Source organism: Stegodyphus dumicola, chromosome X1 (genome assembly GCF_044657685.1).
Source record: "Stegodyphus dumicola isolate Sdum_Otavi_A_Nest chromosome X1, ASM4465768v1".
NCBI classification, from domain to species: Eukaryota; Metazoa; Arthropoda; class Arachnida; order Araneae; family Eresidae; genus Stegodyphus; species Stegodyphus dumicola.
The window spans coordinates 104,170,979-104,193,395 of record NC_140780.1 but is presented as its reverse complement, the minus strand read 5'-3'; the positions used below and the strand labels follow the sequence as shown (position 1 = coordinate 104,193,395).

At 32.5% G+C, this 22,417-nt stretch overlaps 1 protein-coding gene across 3 annotated transcripts in view; it reads right to left on the bottom strand.

The window, feature by feature from the left end:
* The window catches only part of htt (huntingtin), a 595,026-nt gene that overhangs the window by 370,234 nt on the left and 202,375 nt on the right, over positions 1 to 22,417 (bottom strand). For all 3 annotated transcript variants that reach the window (XM_085807902.1, XM_085807903.1, XM_085807904.1), the window contains exons 17-20: positions 16,026 to 16,171; positions 12,738 to 12,886; positions 5,343 to 5,451; positions 1,921 to 2,099 (exon numbers count right to left, since the gene is read on the bottom strand). In XM_085807902.1, the coding sequence (XP_085664028.1) occupies positions 1,921 to 2,099; positions 5,343 to 5,451; positions 12,738 to 12,886; positions 16,026 to 16,171 (583 nt within the window). The remainder of the gene's footprint in view (positions 1 to 1,920; positions 2,100 to 5,342; positions 5,452 to 12,737; positions 12,887 to 16,025; positions 16,172 to 22,417) is intronic.

Genomic DNA, 22,417 nt, shown 5'->3' with positions numbered 1-22,417 from the left:
GTAAAAGGACAAACATGGATGGAGGACCAAGATCTGAATATTTCTCAAAATGTCATTATTAAGAACTTGCAACTGCTTTTTAAACAGTGAATCAGTTAAAAGGCAGCCTGATCAAGACAGATACGAGCAAAAATTGCATCCAAAGGCCATTTTATGCCACTGTGAGCTCAAAGAAACCATGAAGAGACTGAAAGAATGGTTTTTGAACTTCAGTTTGTAACAGAACTTGAATCAATCATTCTAGTACTGTACAAAGGCCTTTACAATGTTGGAATTTATGCGAGAAAAATAATGCATATTTGTCAGATGTATGGCTAAGTAGTATTGTTACTTGCTGCTCAGAAACCACAGAAATAACATCCTAAAGACTGGCTACTCTAAAGGCCAAGCAAATGTTTTCTTCTACAGAGAAATCTGCTAGGGGGAATAATGGTTCCCGTCCAACTCATTTCATCTTCCAAATGATGACATGGATGATAATGCATGTCTGCATTCAGCATCTCTCGCATCAATTGAATGAATTGGAAATATTATTCTCCAGACGGGAATCCAACTGAGCATGTTTGGGATGTGTTAGGCCAGCAAGTTTTAACGCACCAAATACCCCTTAGCCTAAAGGATCTGAAAAGTGCACTTTCAGAAGAATCACATGCAGCTTTAAAAGACTTGTTTGATAAATTCTATGAAATCAACATATAAGATTTCTGTTTCTGGTAGAGGTGACTATGGCACCATATTACAGAAAGATTTGTTACAAAACCTAAAAGTTAACTTACCTATCATTTTTAGATTTCCATAAATCTGACTTACTATTCAATATTTTGAGATTAATCAACTAGTAAACCTGGTAATTTATATTGAAGCTTTTATACAATTTTGTAGATTTAAAAGTCTCCAAATTATCAACATTACTCCAAAATTATGATAAAAAATGAAAGATTCTTAAGGAAAATAACCAATAAAAAGAAAAATCTGCTAATTCATGAAAAGGTATTCCACTTTCTCATTTTGATAGATATAATGAAAGCATAAATTTGAGAATACCTATACAGAGAGCATTACTCTTTCTAGGAGATTCATATTTTATTTTAAAGTATGTTACTTGCTGACAAAAAGCCTGCGCAATTTTCAGTTCTGCTGCAGGTACTGTTGTTATCACTGCAACAAAATGTGGCTGCTGTCACTTCAATTAACAGATGCATCATAATGACTAACACTCTAGAAACCTAACACACAAAGGGCAGACCAAAACATTTCAGGCAAAATAAAACAAAATCAGAAACCTTATCTACTGAAAGTTCTGTGAGTTTACTGCAACTTTTGCTGGTAAGTGAACTATTCAGAACAGGTTTAAGTGTGTGCTTTTGAATGTGTGCTTTTTTACCCCTAGAAGGTTTCATGGTATGAAACATTTCAGTTTCTGTTGTTGGAATATTTACCATGCATACCTTTTATAACAATACAGCTCACATATCTCAGAAGTTTCTCTCCTATGTGACATAAATATAGGCCAGTTTCAGACATAGTCCACATTTCGTTTGTCATTCATTAAGTACTCCAACCTAATATAATACAGTAGCCTAGAGTAATTTACAACCCATTGCACAGAATATGACTGTACAAACTTTTAAAATGAAGTGAAAGTGAAATTTTTTCTAATGATGAAATTCTTTAGGAAATTATATTTGAATCTCAAACATGCTATGATATATTAGTCAGCAAATGGTATTCATATTTTAAATATTATAAAAACAATACTTTTAACAAGCCCCTCAACATTTCAAATGCACACTTTTAATAAAATTGAAAAAGGAAAAGTCAAGAACATTGAAAAAATCAGAGATATTCACAAAAATTTTAAAGAACATTGTTTGACTATAATGCTAATTCAATGTGGAAATGTATCAAAAACATACATACCTATTCCTTTACTGGGAGATCCTTTAACAGAACTACTTGTAACAGGTTCATCTTTAACTTTACCTTTTCTCTTAATTGGACTTAAAGAAGGTGCATTAGGTAAAGAAGGAAGTGCAGGACGATTACTCACGGAAATAGGATATTGTTCTTCTAAGACATGGGTAAATATGTTCAAAACCCTGTATGAAGGCAGATATTTCAATTATTACTTTTGTTTAATATTTCTAAGTTAAAAAAAACAACAACATAAAAAGAACATATTGATCGCAATTCAATAGCATATTCAAATTTTTATTAAAGATTAACAAAAATAATACAATGTCATATAAATGATTTTTCTTCTAAAAATCTAATAGCTAAAGAATTCCTTAGTGTTATTGTACTGCACTTACTACATGTTTTTTTCTCAAAGAAACATACAACTGTTATGCTGTTATATTCTAGAATTCAACGCTGATAAAAAATCATTTCAATACTTCACTTAAAAAAATCACACCAACACATTATATTGTCATCCAAAAAGAATGTGCATGCAAAATTTGACCTTCATACCACCTCATATGGAAATAGTTTAATAATAAGCTTATAAAAAGGAAATACAGTAAGTGCTACTTAATCTGATTATATTTGTCCATGGTTATTTAATAATATCAACTGAATGAAAACATTTAAAGATGAGGAAAAATATCCTTTCAAATAGCAACTGATTTTAACAAATTTAATATAAGCATAACTAGAAACATATTAAATAGGTACTTTCACAGCATTTTGATGAGGAGATTGAAAAAGTTTATGAACTGTTCATACCGTTTCTGAAATTTGTTTGACTGATACCATAGAAATTTGTTTGACTGACACCATACCCCTATTCTTGATACTTTGAAGGCATTCCTCATAGGAAGGGAATGTTTAATGCAAAATTAAAAATTAGGCTAAAAAGCAATCTCAGTTTGGCATTGATAATTGCAGAGCTTCCCCTCCCAGGGAAGAAAAAATATAAAATAAAAGTCTAGAATACAATTTTTCCTTCATAAGAAGTCTTTTTAATTTCATATTAATTATCTTTCTTCACTTCTGAGGTCATACTTTTGACTGGAGAACTTATTTTTTCTTTTTATTGATAGGGAGTATTACAATCATTTGCTAATCGCAACTGCTTAGTTTGATAGAATTAAAAAAGAGCAACATCTTTATAGAATAAAATTGTTCATAAGCACAAAAATTATACAACAAATTTGTCACAAACAAAACTTATATTATATTCTTCTACTTGCCTCTTCTTCTTTAATGAACATAGGAAACTGCTGTAAAGGATAATAATTGCTTTTGACAATATTGCATTTCACATTATATATGCACATATATATGGTTTCATACAGCTGTGTAGATGCATCTATTTTAAAAACCTATATGGTTCTTCTTAAATTACGTGTTGTTGGCAACTAGAACTACAGAAGAGTATAGTGGCTATTCGCTGTTCTTACAGTTCCACTTGGCCATATTTAACCTGTGATAAAATTCTGAGTGTGCTAATAAATGATCTTTCTTCTTACATGACACATAACATAAGGGAGGCAGCCACCCTATGTGGCATGTTTTATGGGCAGTACATTTTCATCAGAAACTTAAGTAAAAAGGTTAGTTATTCAGATCATCAGAGCAGAATGTAGCACTGGGATTTTGTGGCTCATGGCAAAGCTCACTGTGATACCTGTTTAAGCAGATGGATGAATTCATTGAGAACAACGCTCCATATAGGACTCAGAAACTGGCTTAGATTTACATGGAGAAAGAAGCACTGGTTCATATTTCTGTTGCATATAAGGTAAACCAGGAAAACGTTAAAGCAGGCAACCCATTCTTTGAAACTTGAGCTGAGTTTGTAACTAATACTGTTTAATCTGCTTGGCAACTGGGAAAGTAAAGGCTAATGAGATGTGGAATCATTCATACAAAACTGAATTGAGGAGAGAATTACTTTTACAATTACTTTTACTTTTACAATTTTTAGAATTATTTTTTTTTCAAAGAAATGACAATGAGATTTTAAAGTTTCTGTTCTTACTACACTTACTTCATCAAGACTTTGGAATGAAAAAAAATAGGAATTAAATTATGATTACAAAGAAAAAATAAGGAAGAATTTATCACTGAGAAAGAACTACTGCAGAATTTTATTCCTGTTATTACTTGGTAAGATGTAAGAGAGATCTGATAGGAGAATGGGTTTGAACATTTGCAATTTATTTAATAATACAATCTCTAGAATGCTGGTCAAATACTGAAATTCTACTGTGAATATTTCTCACAACTGCTGTGTAACAGTTGTGACAGAAATTTTTCTAAATGAAAATTGCTTAACAAGTATTTATAATCTAATACTGTCTACAGAATGCCAAGTGTAGCAATGAAACTAGCTTCTATAATGTTACCTACGATTTAGCAAGCATAAAAACAAGCAAAATAGCATTTAGTTAAATTAAAATTTTTATTATAGATTGTCTCTCTATTTCGGCTTTTATTGCATCCATTCACACATAAATTTGTTTAGCTTCAGATTTATCTAAAAATGGTCTTTTAATATAGTAGTAAGTATTTATCAGAAGATAGAAGAAAAAAGAAATATTAATTTTTATTATAGTTTGGACAGAATACTTTATTTACCTCTAGCAGACTCAAAATAATCTAATGCTACATACAATTTGCGTTCCTAGCTGTTTACAAAATCTACAATTTACTTACTCCATCGTATTACCATGTATTACACTTTACACCTAAAATGACTAAAAAGTAATTAAAATTTTTTTTTAAGTATTATATCTGTGTACCAAGAACTGACATTCAGAAAAAACATCCAGAAACAAATCTGCAACAGATGCTCAAAGAATCTGGTAGCCCATTCATAAAATAATCGAAATGGTAATAATATGAATAGAAGTTAGCAGTAACCCATGTCAAACTATGAAAATATACTTTTTATATAATAAAATTCTTAGCTACTAACTTCTGTTAAAACTGCAAAAATTAATAACCTTTTGTAAAATATTATTCTGTGTTAATGAAGTTACATTTTTGCTACAAATAAACAAATAATTTAACAGTTTTTAAAGATGCAGATGTGACAAAAGAATCAAGATACAACTATGTCAAGTATATTTATTCTAAAAAATTACACTAGTTCTAAACACTCAAAATGTAGCACTGATATTGTTGCAGCAAACATAATTTTCCAAGTCCTGATATAATTTAAATAGCTTCTTTTGAAATTCTTGTCAAGTAATTTAAGTTCTATTATATCAAATTTCAACACCTTAAGGATTATAAATAGCTATCATAAAAAGTCTATCAATAAGCAATAACTTATAAGACGATATTTAATCTTGTTGAAAAATAACTAGCACAATGAGAAAATCTTCACTTACCTCATTAAATGCAAAAATAATTTTTCAACTAAAGGGAACACATATGCATCTTGCTTTAGTTCTTGGTAATTACTATTATGAAATTCTACTAAAAATTTATACCACAAACCTGAAAAGAAACAAAGATTTCAAAACAAAATTAATTTACCTTCATAACCTCACATAACACAGCAGAATTCCAATAATTGGTGAACACCTGAACAAACAAACTAAAAACTAGAGGTGAAGGCAAATTTATAGGCAACTTTTATTATAAATATATGGAAATAAATTTTCTAACAGAAGCACACAGCATTTATAGTTTAGATTGATTGAAAATGAAAATTTATTTTTATTAATAAAGTTCTTTAGCTTTTTCTACATGTGTAGTGGCACTTTCTTTTGTTGATATTATAGTTATACAAAGATCGGAATCTGCAAATGTTTCACTTTTGCTAAATCTCTATTTCTGAGTATATATATTCCACTATTTTTTAAATTAATTTTGATATTTATTCCCTCTTTTTCATCATCATTAGTCCTCCATCAGTTCAAACTTTAAATGCATTACTGCTAAGCCTTTCTGCAGCTGGTTCTTTACAATCTGCACAAAGGGAATAGAAATATATGCTTATGAATAGTATTTACTGATATTCTCCTGGCATGCAAAATGGAAAAAGGGCAAAAGAAAGGAGGCTAAAAGACAAAAGAATTTTTTAAATAATTCTAAAATTTCAGTTCTAGTATTTACAGCTGCTTGTACATCATATGACCTGAACATAATGACAGAAAAAGCTTAGGGATTCATTTTAGAGGAAACTTCACCAATAAGAAATTAAAAAAGTGTATTTTATTCATTTTTGCTATCTTAAGTATAAAAATTATTTTGAGAAAAATTTTGCTGGTGAACATGCAATTTCAATAACTGCAATAACTTTACTGCATTTTTATAAAACAGTTCTTTTATTCTCCAAAACATTTCCCTATCATTTATCACTTTTTCTACACTATGATTTCCCCTTGCACTCACATTACTTCTATTTTGGTTTGAAACTGAATGTGAATGTATGTGCCTTTCCTTATTTTCTCACTTTTTACTTTTCATGCTTGATAAAACTGAAAAATTTTGTTCAAAAGTTTCTCGAAAAAAAAAAAAAAAAATGGTTTGTAAATGACCACTGACTTTGTGGAAACTGATACTTCTTATTGAAACTGAATGTTACACTGCAGATTTTTCAGGTTATGCAAAAACAGTAGTTACACTCTTTTTCAAAAAAATTGAAGCACCAAGAATGACTTTCGCGATCGTGACGAAATTTGGTATCTAAAAACATCTTGAGCAAACATGCAAATGATCAAAGTTTCTAGCCAAATGAACAGGAATTGCGATCATAGCATGCATTTCCAGTTCGCAATTCACAAAGTATAAAACCAGTAACAGAGGCGGAAAATTTATCCCTTTTTGTTGCTACCATTGTAATTCCGTAAAGAAGACACTAAAGATGCCATTAGGATGATATCGAAAACCTTACAGACAACTAAATGACTTCAAACGTAATTGCATTGTAGGGTTGCGTGAAGCTGGGTGGTCATACCGAACAATAGGCTGCCACCTGCAGCATACAGACACTGCTGTGCAAAGATGTTGGCAGCAATGGTTGCTACAACGAAATTGCCGATGAAATGAAGGCTCTGAAAGGCCAAGGACCCCAAATGCGAGACAAGATAGAACTGCCCCAAAGGTGTCATTGTTGACTATTCAACGCACTACAGCCATGTCTATACCTCCTGTGGTACCATCTCACGGTGATTGTCTGAGGTGGGTTTATGCTCACAGAGGCCTTTAAGACATTTGCCTTTGACCCCACAACATCGGCAGAGTCATCTGGAGTGGTGTCGCAGCCGATCATCATGGCTGCCATCAGAGTGGCATTGTGTAGTGTTCAGCGATGAATCCCGATTCACTCTTGAAGCAGATGACCATGTTTGTGTCTGGAGAGGATGGGGCAGCGGTCCAAATCAGCCTTTATTTTACAAAGGCATACAGCCATAAACCCTGGTGTGATGGTGTGGGGAGCTATTTCTTATGACAGCATGTCATCTTTGGTCATCCTAGGTTGAGCTGTTAAGCTCAAAGATATGTTGATACGATGCTACAGCCGGTTGCATTACCCTTCATGGCACATCATCCTGGGGCCATTTTCCAACAAGATAATGCCAGGCCACATACTGCTCGCATATCTCTGGACTGTCTCCGTGTGGTTGATACTCTCCCTTGGTCAGCAAGGTCACCAGAAATTTCATCAATGAGGCATGTCTGGGACATAGTAGGCCACCAGATTCGGGTACCACAAAATATCGCAGATCTGGGGCAACAACTGATGAATGCCTGGCAGAATGTGTCGCAGGATGACATTAGGAACCTCTACCACTCCTTGCCTCGAAGAATTTAAGCATGCATTGCCGCCAGGGGCGGTTCGACCAACTACTAATTTGAGCACTCAATGGGTGATTGTGAGCCGTGAACAGGTAGTATGACCTTCATTTTTTAATCATTTTATTATCTGTGTATGAGCTATACACATATTCAATTTCATCAAAACAACCACTTCCTTCATGCTGCTTCGAATTTTTTGCAAGAGTGTATTAGAGGGTTCCCACTCAAACAGGAGAATGAAATCCCTGACTTTTCCAGGTGTGTTTCAAGAAAATTCTAGGCTATGCATGCATGTACATTGGCTGTGCTAAGGGTAAATTAATCATGGTATGACTTGAAAACGTACAACTTTACCACTTACATATGACTTAATATATATATAAAGTCACTTGTAATTGGCAATATACATATATATATATATACGAGGGCTGTAAATTAAGTAATAGCAACATAGATATAAATAAATTTTAATCAATTTACAAGTACAATTGCATTACATTCCTTTAATTCAGGCTCATAGGCTCATGCCCATGTCTCATCAATGGCGATAATACGCTGCAGAAATGTGTCTCCTTCATTGCGGTATCTCTCCAAGTGGGTGCCGGATTACTCCAAGTGGGTGCATACCGGTGCCATTTCTGTACTTCGGTTAGTCAATATGGAACCCAGCGGAAAGCAATTTTCCTCATGTTGAGAGATTTCTTCATTATGTGCCACACCATTTGATGACTCAGACAACCCTCTAAGGATAATTCTCGGACCGTCCATTGGCGGTCTACGGTAAGGAGACTGCTTAGGATATCAATCTGCTCTTGAGAAATGGAGGGCTGACCTCTGCATTGCAAATCTGCAGTCTCATTCCGAACTGAACGAAATGCTTGAACCCATCGTGCTACTGTCCTATATGGTAAAGCATTTGTGCCACAGGTTTCCACTAAACCTCTATAGCATTCTGTTGCATTTTTATCATGGGCAACCTTGATTTTAAGCCACAATTACTGATCACCTTTCGAAAACATGCTTTAGAGCACTGCAAACAAAACTCCTCACTTTAACGTCATACAAGCAACCCTTCTAAGCAGATCGACTGTTTTTTGCACATCAACAACAGCGCCACCTCACCACTCCTATATCCTATTTGCCCATACCCGCCCTTCTGTGAGTTTCAAGGTTAAGTTGCCACTATTTAATTTACAACCCCCATAGATAGATTATCTCCAAAGAATTATAATAGAAGTTGTTTTCTTTACTGAGTATTGAGATTAGAGTATAAAAATCGAGATTTAAAAATGTCTTTTATGCAGACATTTTGCAGCTAAAGGAAGAAAGAAATCTGTTTGATGATATCAAAAAATAAATTCAAGTATTTTATACTTATTTAGCAGCATACGTAAGTAAAGAATATATGCACTAAATTTCGTGATGGTATATCATATTACTGCTACAATTACACGATTATGCCAGAGAAAATTGCCTGAAATTTGAACATATTATTAAATAATAATAAATAAATTTAGAAGGAAGAACACACATTAAATGATAGGAATAACATTAAAATAAAGTTAATTAGTTAAGAATTACAAAAAATCGACGGTATTTTGGAGAATATAGATAAAGGGTTAGCCTATATAACTGATTTTTTTATTTTACTGCAAAATGACAAATAAGGCATTTAAGAAGCAAGAAAAGGTGTAAAAGATTTTGTTTTATACAAGAATGAGGGGAATACACTTTCGTTCAACAAGCACTGCATATGTGCATGCGAATCTCTGGATTCTTGAGATTACTGGAACCAAATATGCTAGAAACTTGCTTTGCCTTTCTAAAAGACAATCTGATTGGCGCTTCAAAAATTGGCTCTGCACCAACTGTAAGAAAGCTGCTACCGCGATACATGATTTGCCAAGAAAGTGAACCCTGGCGTAAAAATTTTTTGGAATTGCAGTATGAAATTTCCAGACTTTTCCAGATTTTGACTAAAATATTTAAATTCCCTGACATTTTTGGTCAATTTCTGAATTCTTCGACTTTTGCCGATTTTCCAGGTAGCGTGGCAACCCTGTTATTAGCAGCATTATTATGTTATTTCATGCAATTTCCCCCCAAAAAAACAGTATATCAGATCCGCCTGAGCATTTAAGAGAAAATATTTTAGATTGAATGACTTCTGAAGATGTTACTCCCATTACATCAAAACTGAGAAATGATGAAATGTTTCAGTACATTAAACACAGTAATTTAAATATAAATACAATATGATACACAATAGAAGCCATTCTGTTTAGTTTTTTGACATGATATATATTCTGCAATTTCAAAAGCCACACATTTCACTCCTCACTTTTCTGCTTTCTTGATTATAAAGAAAGAAATCATTTAATAAATTATAATTGCTTTTAAATATGTGGTATCCCACTGTTTCAAAATTTAGCCAGCATATTTATAACAATCTAGATAGCGATTAAGTGCCTGGTCAGATGTTTTTCCCTTTAACTCCGATTTCGATGTTTAGCTTTACGGTTTAGATGTTTAGATAGATTGATGGAATAAACCACACTTCATTTTGACAACACATAACTGATTAAAGTGCTACGAATTTTTGGTTTTGCTTGATGCTTTTGTTTCAGAATGAAATTTTGTAATGTCAAGTATTTTAGAAAAGCATATTAATTGTTAAGACACAATAACACGCCGAATAAATTGTTGTTTATATATATTAATTGTTGTTTAAAAAAATTAATTGTTGTTTAAAAATAAGATATAATTTGATAATTTGAATATTAATTGTTGTTTAAAAAATTTAAATGTTAGGGTTTAAGTATTTACTTGAAATTATAAATTTCATGGGTTTATTTATAAATATGTGGCTTTGTTAACCAGTGTATGCAAAAAGTTTCTTATAACTGTGAAGAAAGCAATTCATTAATTAATACAGTTAAAATATTTTGATTACAACCAAACTTCAAGTTGACAGTGTTTCTTACTATATCACATTTCAAAAATGTAATGCAGTTTTTATGTTTGAAAATGTAATATATCAGTAAAAGATGTGAGTTCTGTAGTTTTTGTTAGCAAGCATGAAATTGTGGCCTTTTTGGTTTATAGATGAGTACTTTATCAGGATTAGTATTCCTTTGAATTGCATTGGGAAACATCTAATGTCCTGAATTGGAACAGGGAGCTTACTCAAGCTATGTTCGTGTATGTGTGTAATAGACGACACAAGTAAGAAGTGTTAACATTACCCTTTATTCTCCACAATGTTACAGGTGTTTCCGCAATTCGGGATACAAAGACCAACCCCTTCTGGTCTGAACGTAAAAGAATAAGAATTACTAACTAACTAAATTTAAACGAGAGATAACTTTGAAAACTTTACAGAGATGAATAACCCTAAGATTGGCCTTTCAGATTAGTATGCATGTAGAACATAAACTGCAGAAAACTACAATACGTCTTAGATATCAAGAGGACTAAACCTCTGGCCTTAAAGGCAGACAACAACTGAGTGAAGGCATGCATAAAATAATGTGGCAATTAGGCTCACTCTCTTTCCTTCTAAGGCTCTTCTTGGTGAAAAGCCACAACTTAAATACTTAAGAGTTACAAACACGATTTGCATAAACAGATTAACGTGTTTATTCTGGCCGGAAGTTGAAAATAAAAGAGAACAGTAAAGTTTTAAAATAAAATAAATCCTCATAACTTTGTAGAGACATTAGGTATTTTTGAAAGTAGGCAGGATTAAAATTTGAAATGCCTTTGCCGGTAATCGAACCACGGACCTCTGGAATATGAGCAAAGCATGCACAGAGGCATGCCAAGAAGGTGGGAGAAATACCTTATAAATTCCCCCTTTTAAAGGGCAACTGGGGTTTTATGGGGGCACAATCGCCAAATCCTGGGTGTGGAGATTCATCATCTCCACCCTTTTAGTTCGGGTGCCATTGTAGAGACATTAGGTATTTTTGGAAGCAAGCAAGATGAAAAATTTGCAATGCCTTCGTCAGGAATCGAACCACGGACCTCTGGAATATGTACCCAGCGGGCAGACCACCACACCACGAAGGCATTCCAAGAAGGCGGGAGAAATACCTTATAACTTTAGCAAATGAATTAAAACCACACTCTGACTTGATGTGGTAAAAATGCTAAGCCTTTTCTGCAAGTAAGGAAAGTAGCTAAAAGTTAGAAGCATGGAAAGATGTGAAATATGAATTACTGTCTGAGGAGATTTACTCTAGAAACATACTTTATTAAATAATTATACCATTCGAAATAGAAATAAAGTGATTTCCTACCTTTTAAATTCTGTGTATACTTTGGCAGCAGAACCAAATTTTTGCACAATTTGATTTGCAAGCAAAGCTACATGCCTCCGTTAATATTTGCACAATTTCTATATATTCCGTAGCATTTAAAATTATCATTTAACTTTGAAAAATTGTATCAAAAATACATTAAAACAAAACCTTTTTTTTTTTTCTTTCTTTTTTTTTTTTTTTTCAGATCCTGTGACTATAATCACTTTAATTACCTTGACTCTATTTCTAAACTTTTACTATATTTGTATGAACACACAATCAATGTTAAAATACACTCTATGTGAAAAAATTCTGCTAGCTGAGTAGTTCCTTTATCATGATGGAACATGAATCAAAAAATGAAATGACGAAAAAGTGATTAAAACTGAAAATATATTATGTCATTTATTATGCAAATATAGGTCCAGAATCATAACACAAAGCCACTTCTGATAACAATACATGGGGATATTCAGTTTGGACTCGTACAATATACAAAGTGTAGTAGAGGAAATATGTTACTTTCAAGAACTGGTAATTTACACAAACAATTACTAGAACAAAATTTCAGATTTCTAAGAAAAAATCATAAGCACATCATTTTCATTTCTGAAATAAGTCTTGAACATTTACATAAATTAAATTTGAAACTGTTTACAGAGAATATATACATACCACAGAGCAAATTTCCAGTTAACTGCAAAACATGCTGATGAGCGACAAGGTCTAGGCATACAGAAGTATGGGTGATGAGAGATATTAAGTGACATAATATATCAGATGTCTGGGAAAATGTATCGTTCGATGCAGATTCTGACACTAGTCTAAAACAGGAATATAACACAAAAAAGTTGCCATTTAAAAACATTAATGTGAAGCAGCAAAAGGAAATTACATGTAACCATCAGCTGCAATTTAAGAAAAATAAGAATGTAATAAACCTGAAAATGTAAATAACACTACCACAATCTTATTTATAAAGCTGCAGCCCCAAAGCAAAATTTCTTACGAAGGCCCATTTCTTTTCATGTTGGTATATATTACTGATGGAAATTATATAAAATATTTCATGAAATAACTTAATGTTTTCATTTAGAGTTTTCTACATAAAAATATTTATTTCATATTTCAATATGTTTTCAGTTTATTATTTGTCTTCACTTCCCTTTGAAAAGTATGGAATAAAGAGAAGAATTTAAAATTAGGTGAAACAGCAACCTTCATTACTTGATTTTAATTTGATACAAACTTTATTTTGAATAAAATTCTTATGAATATTGAGGATGATTTGATCCTCCTCAAAATACATAAGAGTTTCATTCAAAATCTATACCAAATTAAGATTGTTTTCCTCCTAATTTACATTGACATGTTACTCTTCCATTTAATAAAGAGAACTTAAAAGAATTCTTAATGACTTTATTACAAGCACTTAATTAACTAAATTACAGAGAAAATACCAAAATATTAGATTAACAGTCAAATGTATGATTTATAATATTCAAAAGACCATCAAATTATTCATGACACAATGAGCTCCAAATATTGAGGCTGCTCAACAGCACTGAGTGATTCCAGAATTTAGAATCAGTATCACTAACTATCATTCGCAAATGAGAATCCAAGGTAATGGTCTAGTATCTGACTTTTGAAGAAAAACTAAAAAAAAAAAAGGAAATTACAATTTTGCTCTTGTCTCTAATTTTACAATTAAAAACCCAGACATGAAAAAAATTACAGAAAATTTTATGTAATTTTTAAATATTATGGAAGAATCTGCAAGCCTCTGAAAAGTGGAGGCTCATGGCACAAGCCCCATTTGTCCTTGTGTCACGGCCCTGAACACCACTCCAAATCAAACAGAAAAATCATAACTATTAATCATCAATGCCAGTTCATCATTTGCAGTACACACTATACGATTTATGTTTTTGCCCCCAAGCATTGTGTAGCAAGTGTTGGAATAAATGCAATAAGATTTGCTGGAAGCCAATGCAATAAGAGCACTATTTTACAGCAAAACTTGGACGCCAAAGGGAAAATAAATGAGAGAGTTATACATGACAGCATGTGATAAGACGAAAAAAGGCAACAATTTATACAGTCAAAAGTCGTTAATCCGGACTCGTCGGGACTTCGACGATTCCGGATTATCGATTTTTCCGGATTATAGATCATCAGTTTAAATCTGGTAAAATGGCATGCAGAAATTATAAAATTAAAAATATGAAACCGTAATTTACAAAATAAAGAACAATTATGATCTAAAGGGTATCAAAATTTACAAAAAAAAGCTTAATATTTATTTGTTTACTTTATTAAACATTTCTTTCAATGTAAGTTGTTTAAGTTGCTTCGTTTTTTGTGATAATACATTCTCTTTAATTCTATAAAGAGACATAATTTCTTGTTCAGTTACAAAGTTCCGCTGTTCAAGTTCTATAATTGCTGTGTCGAGAATACCGACTAATTTGTCAATCGAAATTTTTTTGTTTTCAATAACCTATGTCACTTTCTTCGCTATCAGAAACAAATTATAATGACGAGGCATTTGATTTAAATCATATCAAAGACGGAGTACATCGAGATGAAATACTACATTGAGTAAGCAATTATAAGCCAAATAAAATAAAAACATCTGCCCTTAAGATAAGGATAGTGCTGACAAATCAACGTCCAATTCATTGCACACCGCCGCGGCGTTAAAGATAAACAAAGTTTAGATAAACAAAAAATATGCCTTTATCCATTTTTTTGCAGCAATTCCACTTTTTGTTTAATGGACTCCGAAAGATACTTTCGCTTTGTATATCCTTTACATATTAGTAAATATATATCGGGAATTCTATTTTACATAATCAAAAGTTCAAGCTTACTTTAATAAAATTGCTCTAACAGTCTGCAAAAAATAATAATCCGGATCCAATTCGAAGATTAAGGAACAACGCAATCTGCAACATTAACTGAAATAGATAATTAGATAATTTTAGCTTAGCTTATCCCGTCCGTTATACATTAAATGCGCATTCATAAACGTATTTTGCGCACGCGCACACGCAAATTCGCAGCGGTAAAGGTCTTACGCGCATGCGTCAATACGACGCATGCACAGAAAGTTTGTAGCTTTGAGGTCCGGATTATAGATCATTCCGGAGTATGGGTGTCTGAATTAACGACTTTTGACTGTATTTAAGTGCTTAGTTTCTGAACTCAGAAACAGAAAAGAAATTATAGGAACCTGAAAGGTTAGGTTATTTAATTACGGCAAAGCCTCAAGGGCTATCTGCCTTAGGGGAGGGATGCCTTCGTGGAGGACCTTCTGAGGGAAACTGGCTTGTATACACGTTACACATGGGGAAAAGCACAAAAACGCCCATGCAGCCAGCCCGTTCGCGGGATTCAAACCTCAGAGCGAACTACCAGTGTTCAGCGACTACCACTCAATTGCTGATGGGCCGGAACCTGAAAGAATTTCACATATGAACACTATCACATAGGACAAAATATTAACATGAAGTGACTTTTCTTGTATTTGTTTTCTTTCCTATTATATACAAGCAGCAACAGCTGTTCTTCCAGAGTGTATAACTGCATCATTCTGAAGGTATTAGTTTCTTTCCAAATTTTCTATTTTATTTTTCTATGAGCCCTATGGGTTTTAATAATTATGTAAATAAAAAATTCAGACATTCTGAATAACTAAACAAAATCCTCTTCCATCTTTACTCCCCTTTTAATGTGTGTTTCTATAAAAGTACAGTAGATAGACTAATTCCTGTCTAACTGCGGTTTTGGAATATAGAAAAGATTAAATATTACAAAGTTTTTGAAAGACCTGGTTCTAATTTCTACTGATCATTTAGTACTACTGTCTAATCAATCACCTTCAACTATAACGTAATTTGATGACAGTCTACCTTATTATGCCTTTTACTCATCATTCCTTTATATAAATAAACATACCCGACAGAAGGTTGGAGAAGCTGTGGAAATGGTTCACTACAAATATTTTCATACTTGAACGCTGAAAATATTGCATTCCATGTTTCAGGGAAGACAGTAACTAGGAATTCCTCTGATAACAAACACAATGCATGGCAGCAACCATACTACAAAAGAAAATAATTTTTATTAAAAACTACAATCTGCATGCAAATCAGTTAACAAAAACATTTTAAACACAATATGGCTTAGTTTGATTCTTAATTTACAAGAGACATTTGATAAGAATTAAATCTAACATGCTTTGAAAAATAGTAAACGTATTTTACTTTTTTGTTATCTTCTGCAACATATTTTTAACATCAGTGAATAGCAACCTGAATACCCAAGGGCAATCATAATCATAAAATCAAGAATTAATACCTTTAATGCAAGAATTTTGTAACCCTGTAAAATAAATGAGCACGGAAAATGTTTTCCATATATACTATTTCAAACCGATAGAAAAAGAAAAATTAGCTATTGTAAAATACTGTAGGTGCTAGGGAACAATGGAGCTGCGCCTCTATACAGGAAGCTTTAAAACATACAGTGTTGTTCTGTTCCTAAATGGCCATACATGTGAATTATTGCTCAGTCAATTCGTCTGCTCATAAGAACTAAAATGTCTTGAAACATACAAAAGAATAACTTTTCATGTACATTAAATCACAAAATACCTCTATGGGAATTCTTTACCACTAAAGAAGACTAAATAATAAATCAATAAAACATACAACAAAATTATGCATAAAAATATATCATCCCCTCCTAATTTATTAAAATACATAAGGCATGTAACAAAACGCAAAGTGAAAATACTTTGTTTCAGTTTCAAAAGAAACTATAAAATGCTCAATTTTGGTGATAATTGATTCCAAATTAAGTAAAATGGCATGTTACTGAAATTGTAGCTTGCTCCATGAATGTACAAATTGCAAACTCAGTGACTTACACATAAAAGATTGGAATCATAACGTCCTTATTACTCATAAACATATAATATAGCTAAAATACTCATTATTACTGATAGTATTTTATACGCATAAAACTGATTTATAGATACAAGTTCTTGTTTCTTGTTCATATTCCTACTGTACAAGTGATAAAAGTGAGAGCTCAGTTATCACTGAATGCATGTTGTTGACAGAAGCAAAAAGTACTATTATATACAGTAATAAAGGGAGAAAAACTATCTTACAAGCCTTTATTACAGCACATTTGGGGCAGATATTCATACAACGTAGGTTTAAATATCAGAAATTTTGCTTTTGAACAACAGCCTAGATCAGAATGCCCTCAAAATTGAAAGTTTTATTAAAAAGCCAAGCTAATCTAAGCTTCCTTGCCCTAAAATGATATGCTTCCCTTCCAGTTATATGTTCAGATGCTTATTGCAATGTGTTATGAATAGAACATCTACTTGTATTTCATTTTTAAGCAAATTATTTTAAGTTCATTTTTCAAGCATGTCAGAAAGTCCTTTTTTTTTTTTTTTTTTTTTTTTTTTTTTAAACTCAAATATGCAAACATACAACTGAAAACTACTGCCAAACTTCTCTGTTAATTCTGACTTTTGTCCAACACTAACTGTTAAAGAGAAAAAACATGAAAAGGGAGAAGGTGTGTCTATGAATTTAGACAATGAATAACACAATACAGAGTTCATGGTGTTTTAACACACTTTTAATGAAACATTCATCAGTACTTGAACCTTGTAAGAATAATTTTTTCCTTATGCGATAAAACCATAGAATGCTAAAGAGCTCAACCTGGATCCGTCTCCAGGTGAACGGGCTGACTGCATGGGTGGTTTTCCTTTCCTCATCGGTAACATGACTACAGGCCAGTTCCCCTTAAAAAGTCATCAAAGATGGCATTATTCCTCTTAAGAAAATAGCCCGCCGTACTGTGCTTTGGCCAATTCAGATGACTGATCGAACTACCTGTAATGCCATTAGGGGCTTAACCCATCAGCACACATGTTGGGGTAAAATCCACCCCACGTGTAGTCTTTTCTTAGAAAACAAGGGAAGGTTATACGTGACCTTTCAAGATCAAGGTTAGGAAGGAGTCGTCCAGAGGAATTTTCCCCGTGTCCTTGTGATTTTGTTTTCGTGGAAAGGATGTGCAATGGGATTGTAGCTATCCCGCACGTGTACTAACATTTCACTTCTAGAGAGACATTCATTGAAATGAGTGTGTACGAGCGAGAACAGTAACAACTGCGGGTTCTTTTCGCTAATGTTGAAACTGATAGTGGAATTGAAGAATCCGATTCTGAGTACGATAATATTTCTGAAAGTGCTCACGAAACTGATTCTGACTGATATGATGATTCCCATGATTTAGGGAGCATATCTTCTTTGATATCAGATGATTTTTATGTTTGAAAAGATGGAACAATTTGAAGTAAAAAATTACCTTCTAAAAACGTTCAGACACGGCCGCACGATATACTGACACATTTACCTGGTGTCAAGAAAAGCTTTAGAAATTTGAAAAATCCAGCTGAGTGCTTATTGCAAAATTTTAATGAAGAAATAATGGAAGATTTGGTGAAATCAACAAACATTTACATTTCATCAATAAGAAACAAATTCTCTAGAGAACGTGATGCACAAGAGACGAATGTAGCTGAATTGAAGGCATTGTTTTTCCTAATATATTACGCTGGAGTGCCGAGAGCAGCACTTCTCAAAGCAAAGATTTGTGGTCAGCAGACGGAAGCAGAATAACTGTTTTTCAAATAACAATGTCTATCAACCGATTCCACTTCCTGTTGAGGAAAAAATTATGAACATAGCGAAATGATGAAAAAATTTGATGAATTTGATGAAAAAAAATTATAAACATAGCGAAAGATAACAGCTAGACTTGCACTTATTAGAATTGTTTTTGAAATGTTTATCAAAAACATACGAAAAATATATTTGTTATCTGAATATTGTACTATAGATGAAAAATTAGAACCCTTTGGAGAAAGGTGTTAATTCAGAAAATATATAAAAAGTAAGCTCCCAAGATATGGAATAAAAACTTTTGCTTTGTGCGATTTTCTTACATTTACACATACAGCCTAGAAATTTATGCAGGTTAGCAGCCTGTCGGACTATATAGACAATCAAATGTGGCATTGGATGTTGTACAAAGACTTATTGCACCCATAAGTGGCACTGAAAGAAATATAACTATCGACAATTGGTACATGAGCATTCCTTTGGCCAATGAATTATTGAAAAAGCACGAATTGACATATTTTGGTACACTTAAAAAAAAAAGTGTGAAATTCCAGAAGAATTTCTGCCAAATAATCTGTACTGCTTCTGTACTCTTCACGTTTTGGGTTTAGAGGTAAAGAATTAACTCTTACTACATATGACACGAACAAATAATACATTATACATACTTTGTAACACAAAATATAACACGTTACTTACATGAATAAAAATACAAAATAATACAAACCCTTTCGTATTTTCTTAAAACAGACAGAGAAATTTTAAACACAATCAATATATAAATTCATTTCGTTTACAGATACATATTTTATGAAATTTGACAATTTCAATTTAATCACTGTATTTTTACATAGATAATTTGGAGTGTTAAATTTAGCAATATCTGGAATAAATCTTAGAATAATATTTTTCATAGAAGAGTGTCTAAATAACAGGTGCTTAAGATTGACATTACTCATGTCACAAGGACAGGCACAATTTTTAATCGAAAACTTATAATAAAGTGGAAAATGTCCATGATCGGTTAAGGCCTGGTTAAGATACCTGTCACTTAAGCATCTTATCTCACTTACAACTGAGATTAAATTATAAGTGAATCTTAATCTTCCCTTAGAATCTAGATAATTCCACTTTACTTGATAAAGACTCAAACTTCTTCTTTTCAACAAGGATTTCAAACTATCAACAGAAGTCTTTAGTTCAAAATCAACGATTTGATTTTCAGTGGCAGCCTTTGCCAATCTATCTGCTAACTCGTTACCAATAGTTCCAGTAGGACTTCTCATTCAGAAGAGTTTAATATTTCTGAAAGTGCTTAGAAAAATGAGAATATCTTTTATCTGTTTTATTTAATCATTTACTAGGACAAATGTCCGATTGCACTCTGGAAGTCACTATACATTTCTACACGATCTTGAGTAAAATTAGAAATACGCCAATATAAGGCCTCCCACAGGGTCTCTAACTCTGCCCGACAGAGGCATTGTCAGAAAGTTGTAGTTTCTTGTGTGAGAACACGCAAAAGGCTGCCCCCACATGACCATTCAATTAAGATCTGTCTGTAAAAACAGTGTAGCCTGTCATATTCAGGAGGCCTTTATGCCAGTTCAACCTTTTTTTAACAAAGCCGAATGATAGTTTAATCCCTTACCTAAGTCGAAATCTCTAGCTGAGAAGACCTCACCGAAGCAATCGAAAGTTTCATTACCAGCTTTTAATTTAAAGACAGCATATTCTTTTCTGCTAAAATATCGATTGGAACACACCCAGCCAAAATTTGAAGAACTACTATCAAAACAGTTCTAAAACACTTGGTAATCCCCAAGAGAGCAATTCTTTGAATTTTCCAAATTTTGTTCCACCATTCGGACAGATATAGTCCACCATATGCCACATGCATACAACATCTTTTTCTCTATAGCTCTTTTATGTAGACTCTTAAGAACTTTACCTTGGCGATTCATTTTATTAAGTTTATTAAGAATGCGAGTGCATTCAACCTTTATTGAATCTAGGTGTGGTACAAAAGTGAGCTTTTCATTGATCGTAATGCCCAAATATTTGACAGTCTTAGAAACTCTAATTCGTTGATTATCAACACTCAAAAGAAAGCTCTTCTTTGGATCAAATTTAAGTTTAACATGGAAAGATCACTTCTCGAATTCTTAAGTGGCAAAACTTAAAGCATTATCAATAGAACACTTCCCATGGGCAGTAAAATGAAATCATCATCAGCATAAGCTTCTACACTGACATTTTGTAGTAAAGTTATATTAGCAATAATATTCCACAAAAAAGGACCATATATAACCCCTTTGGTAATTTCTATGATGCCACTTATTACCATCATTTCATGTCTTTTAATAAAATTGGCCACCAAACGTTACTGAAAGTGCTTTTTACATCTAAGGATAAAACTGCAGTATGCTTGCCATTCATTCTATTTCGAAGGATGTCAGAAATTAAATTACCTATAGCATAGGTAGTACTTTTACCCGGCATAAAACCAAATTGATTTTTATTTAGAAGGTTATTTAATAATAAAAAATATTGTAACCATTGTGTCATGAGTTTATCCCCAGGAAGGCAATAAAGAAATGGGGCGAAAAGAGGAAGGATCTTCTTTATCCTTTCTTTCTTTGTTGAACAAAACGAAATCAGCTGCTTTCCAACATTCAGGAAATATTCCCCTCCAAAGATATTCCTTTGGAATAGCTACAAAGAACTTATTTATTCAAAATTATTACATTCAAAGATTTCTAAAATAATTTCCATTGTCAAGCCATCTTTAACAGGAGCTTTATCTTTATTCAGTTTTTTAAGAGTAGATTCCACTTCAAAGTAAAATCATAATCATTTACTTTCTCTGGAGGTGTCCTACAATCTGATCTAACTTGATAATGAATTGATAGATCATCATAACTACTATCACAAGGAAAGTGATATTGTAAGAGGTAATTTACTGTGTCATCAATATTCTTAGTATAAGATCCATCTTTATCTTTTAAAGAGGCAATCTATAAAGCTAGTTTATATTTATTAGCAGCAATATTGTAAGGAATCCCAAAAGGTGGATGAATATTCAAAGTGTCACATAGTTGTTATCAAGCATGATTTTTACTAATGTTGATTTCTCATTTATATTCAGCTAATTTCTTTTTATACTGAAGCTTTAACAAATATTTCTCTGTATTGTAACATCTCTGAAAATTTCATCAATATAATCGAACTTCATTCCTTATAAAACAGTCAATTTTTTGGACCACCAATACACCTGTTTACCAAGAACGTTGTTTGAATTTGCTCATCTTATTTTTCTTACAGATATCCAATATTGAATTAGTAAGATCTTAAATATAAATATTTAAATCAGAAATATTTTCTAAATTTTCTTCAGAAACTTGATTTATGAAGCTATACAGTTCTGTACGAAGATTTAGCCAATTCAAATTTCAAATATAGAGACGTTCAAATGTTTTCTCTCTAAGAGAGTTGATTAACCTTTTCGTGATGGCGCACCTTTGTTTAAGGCGCTCATGTGGGGCGGAAGAGAATCGAAGGCAGTCACCATACAGGATGGAGGTTTTGCATCGCTAAGCCTAATTTTATAAAAAAATCACAAAACCAAAAGTT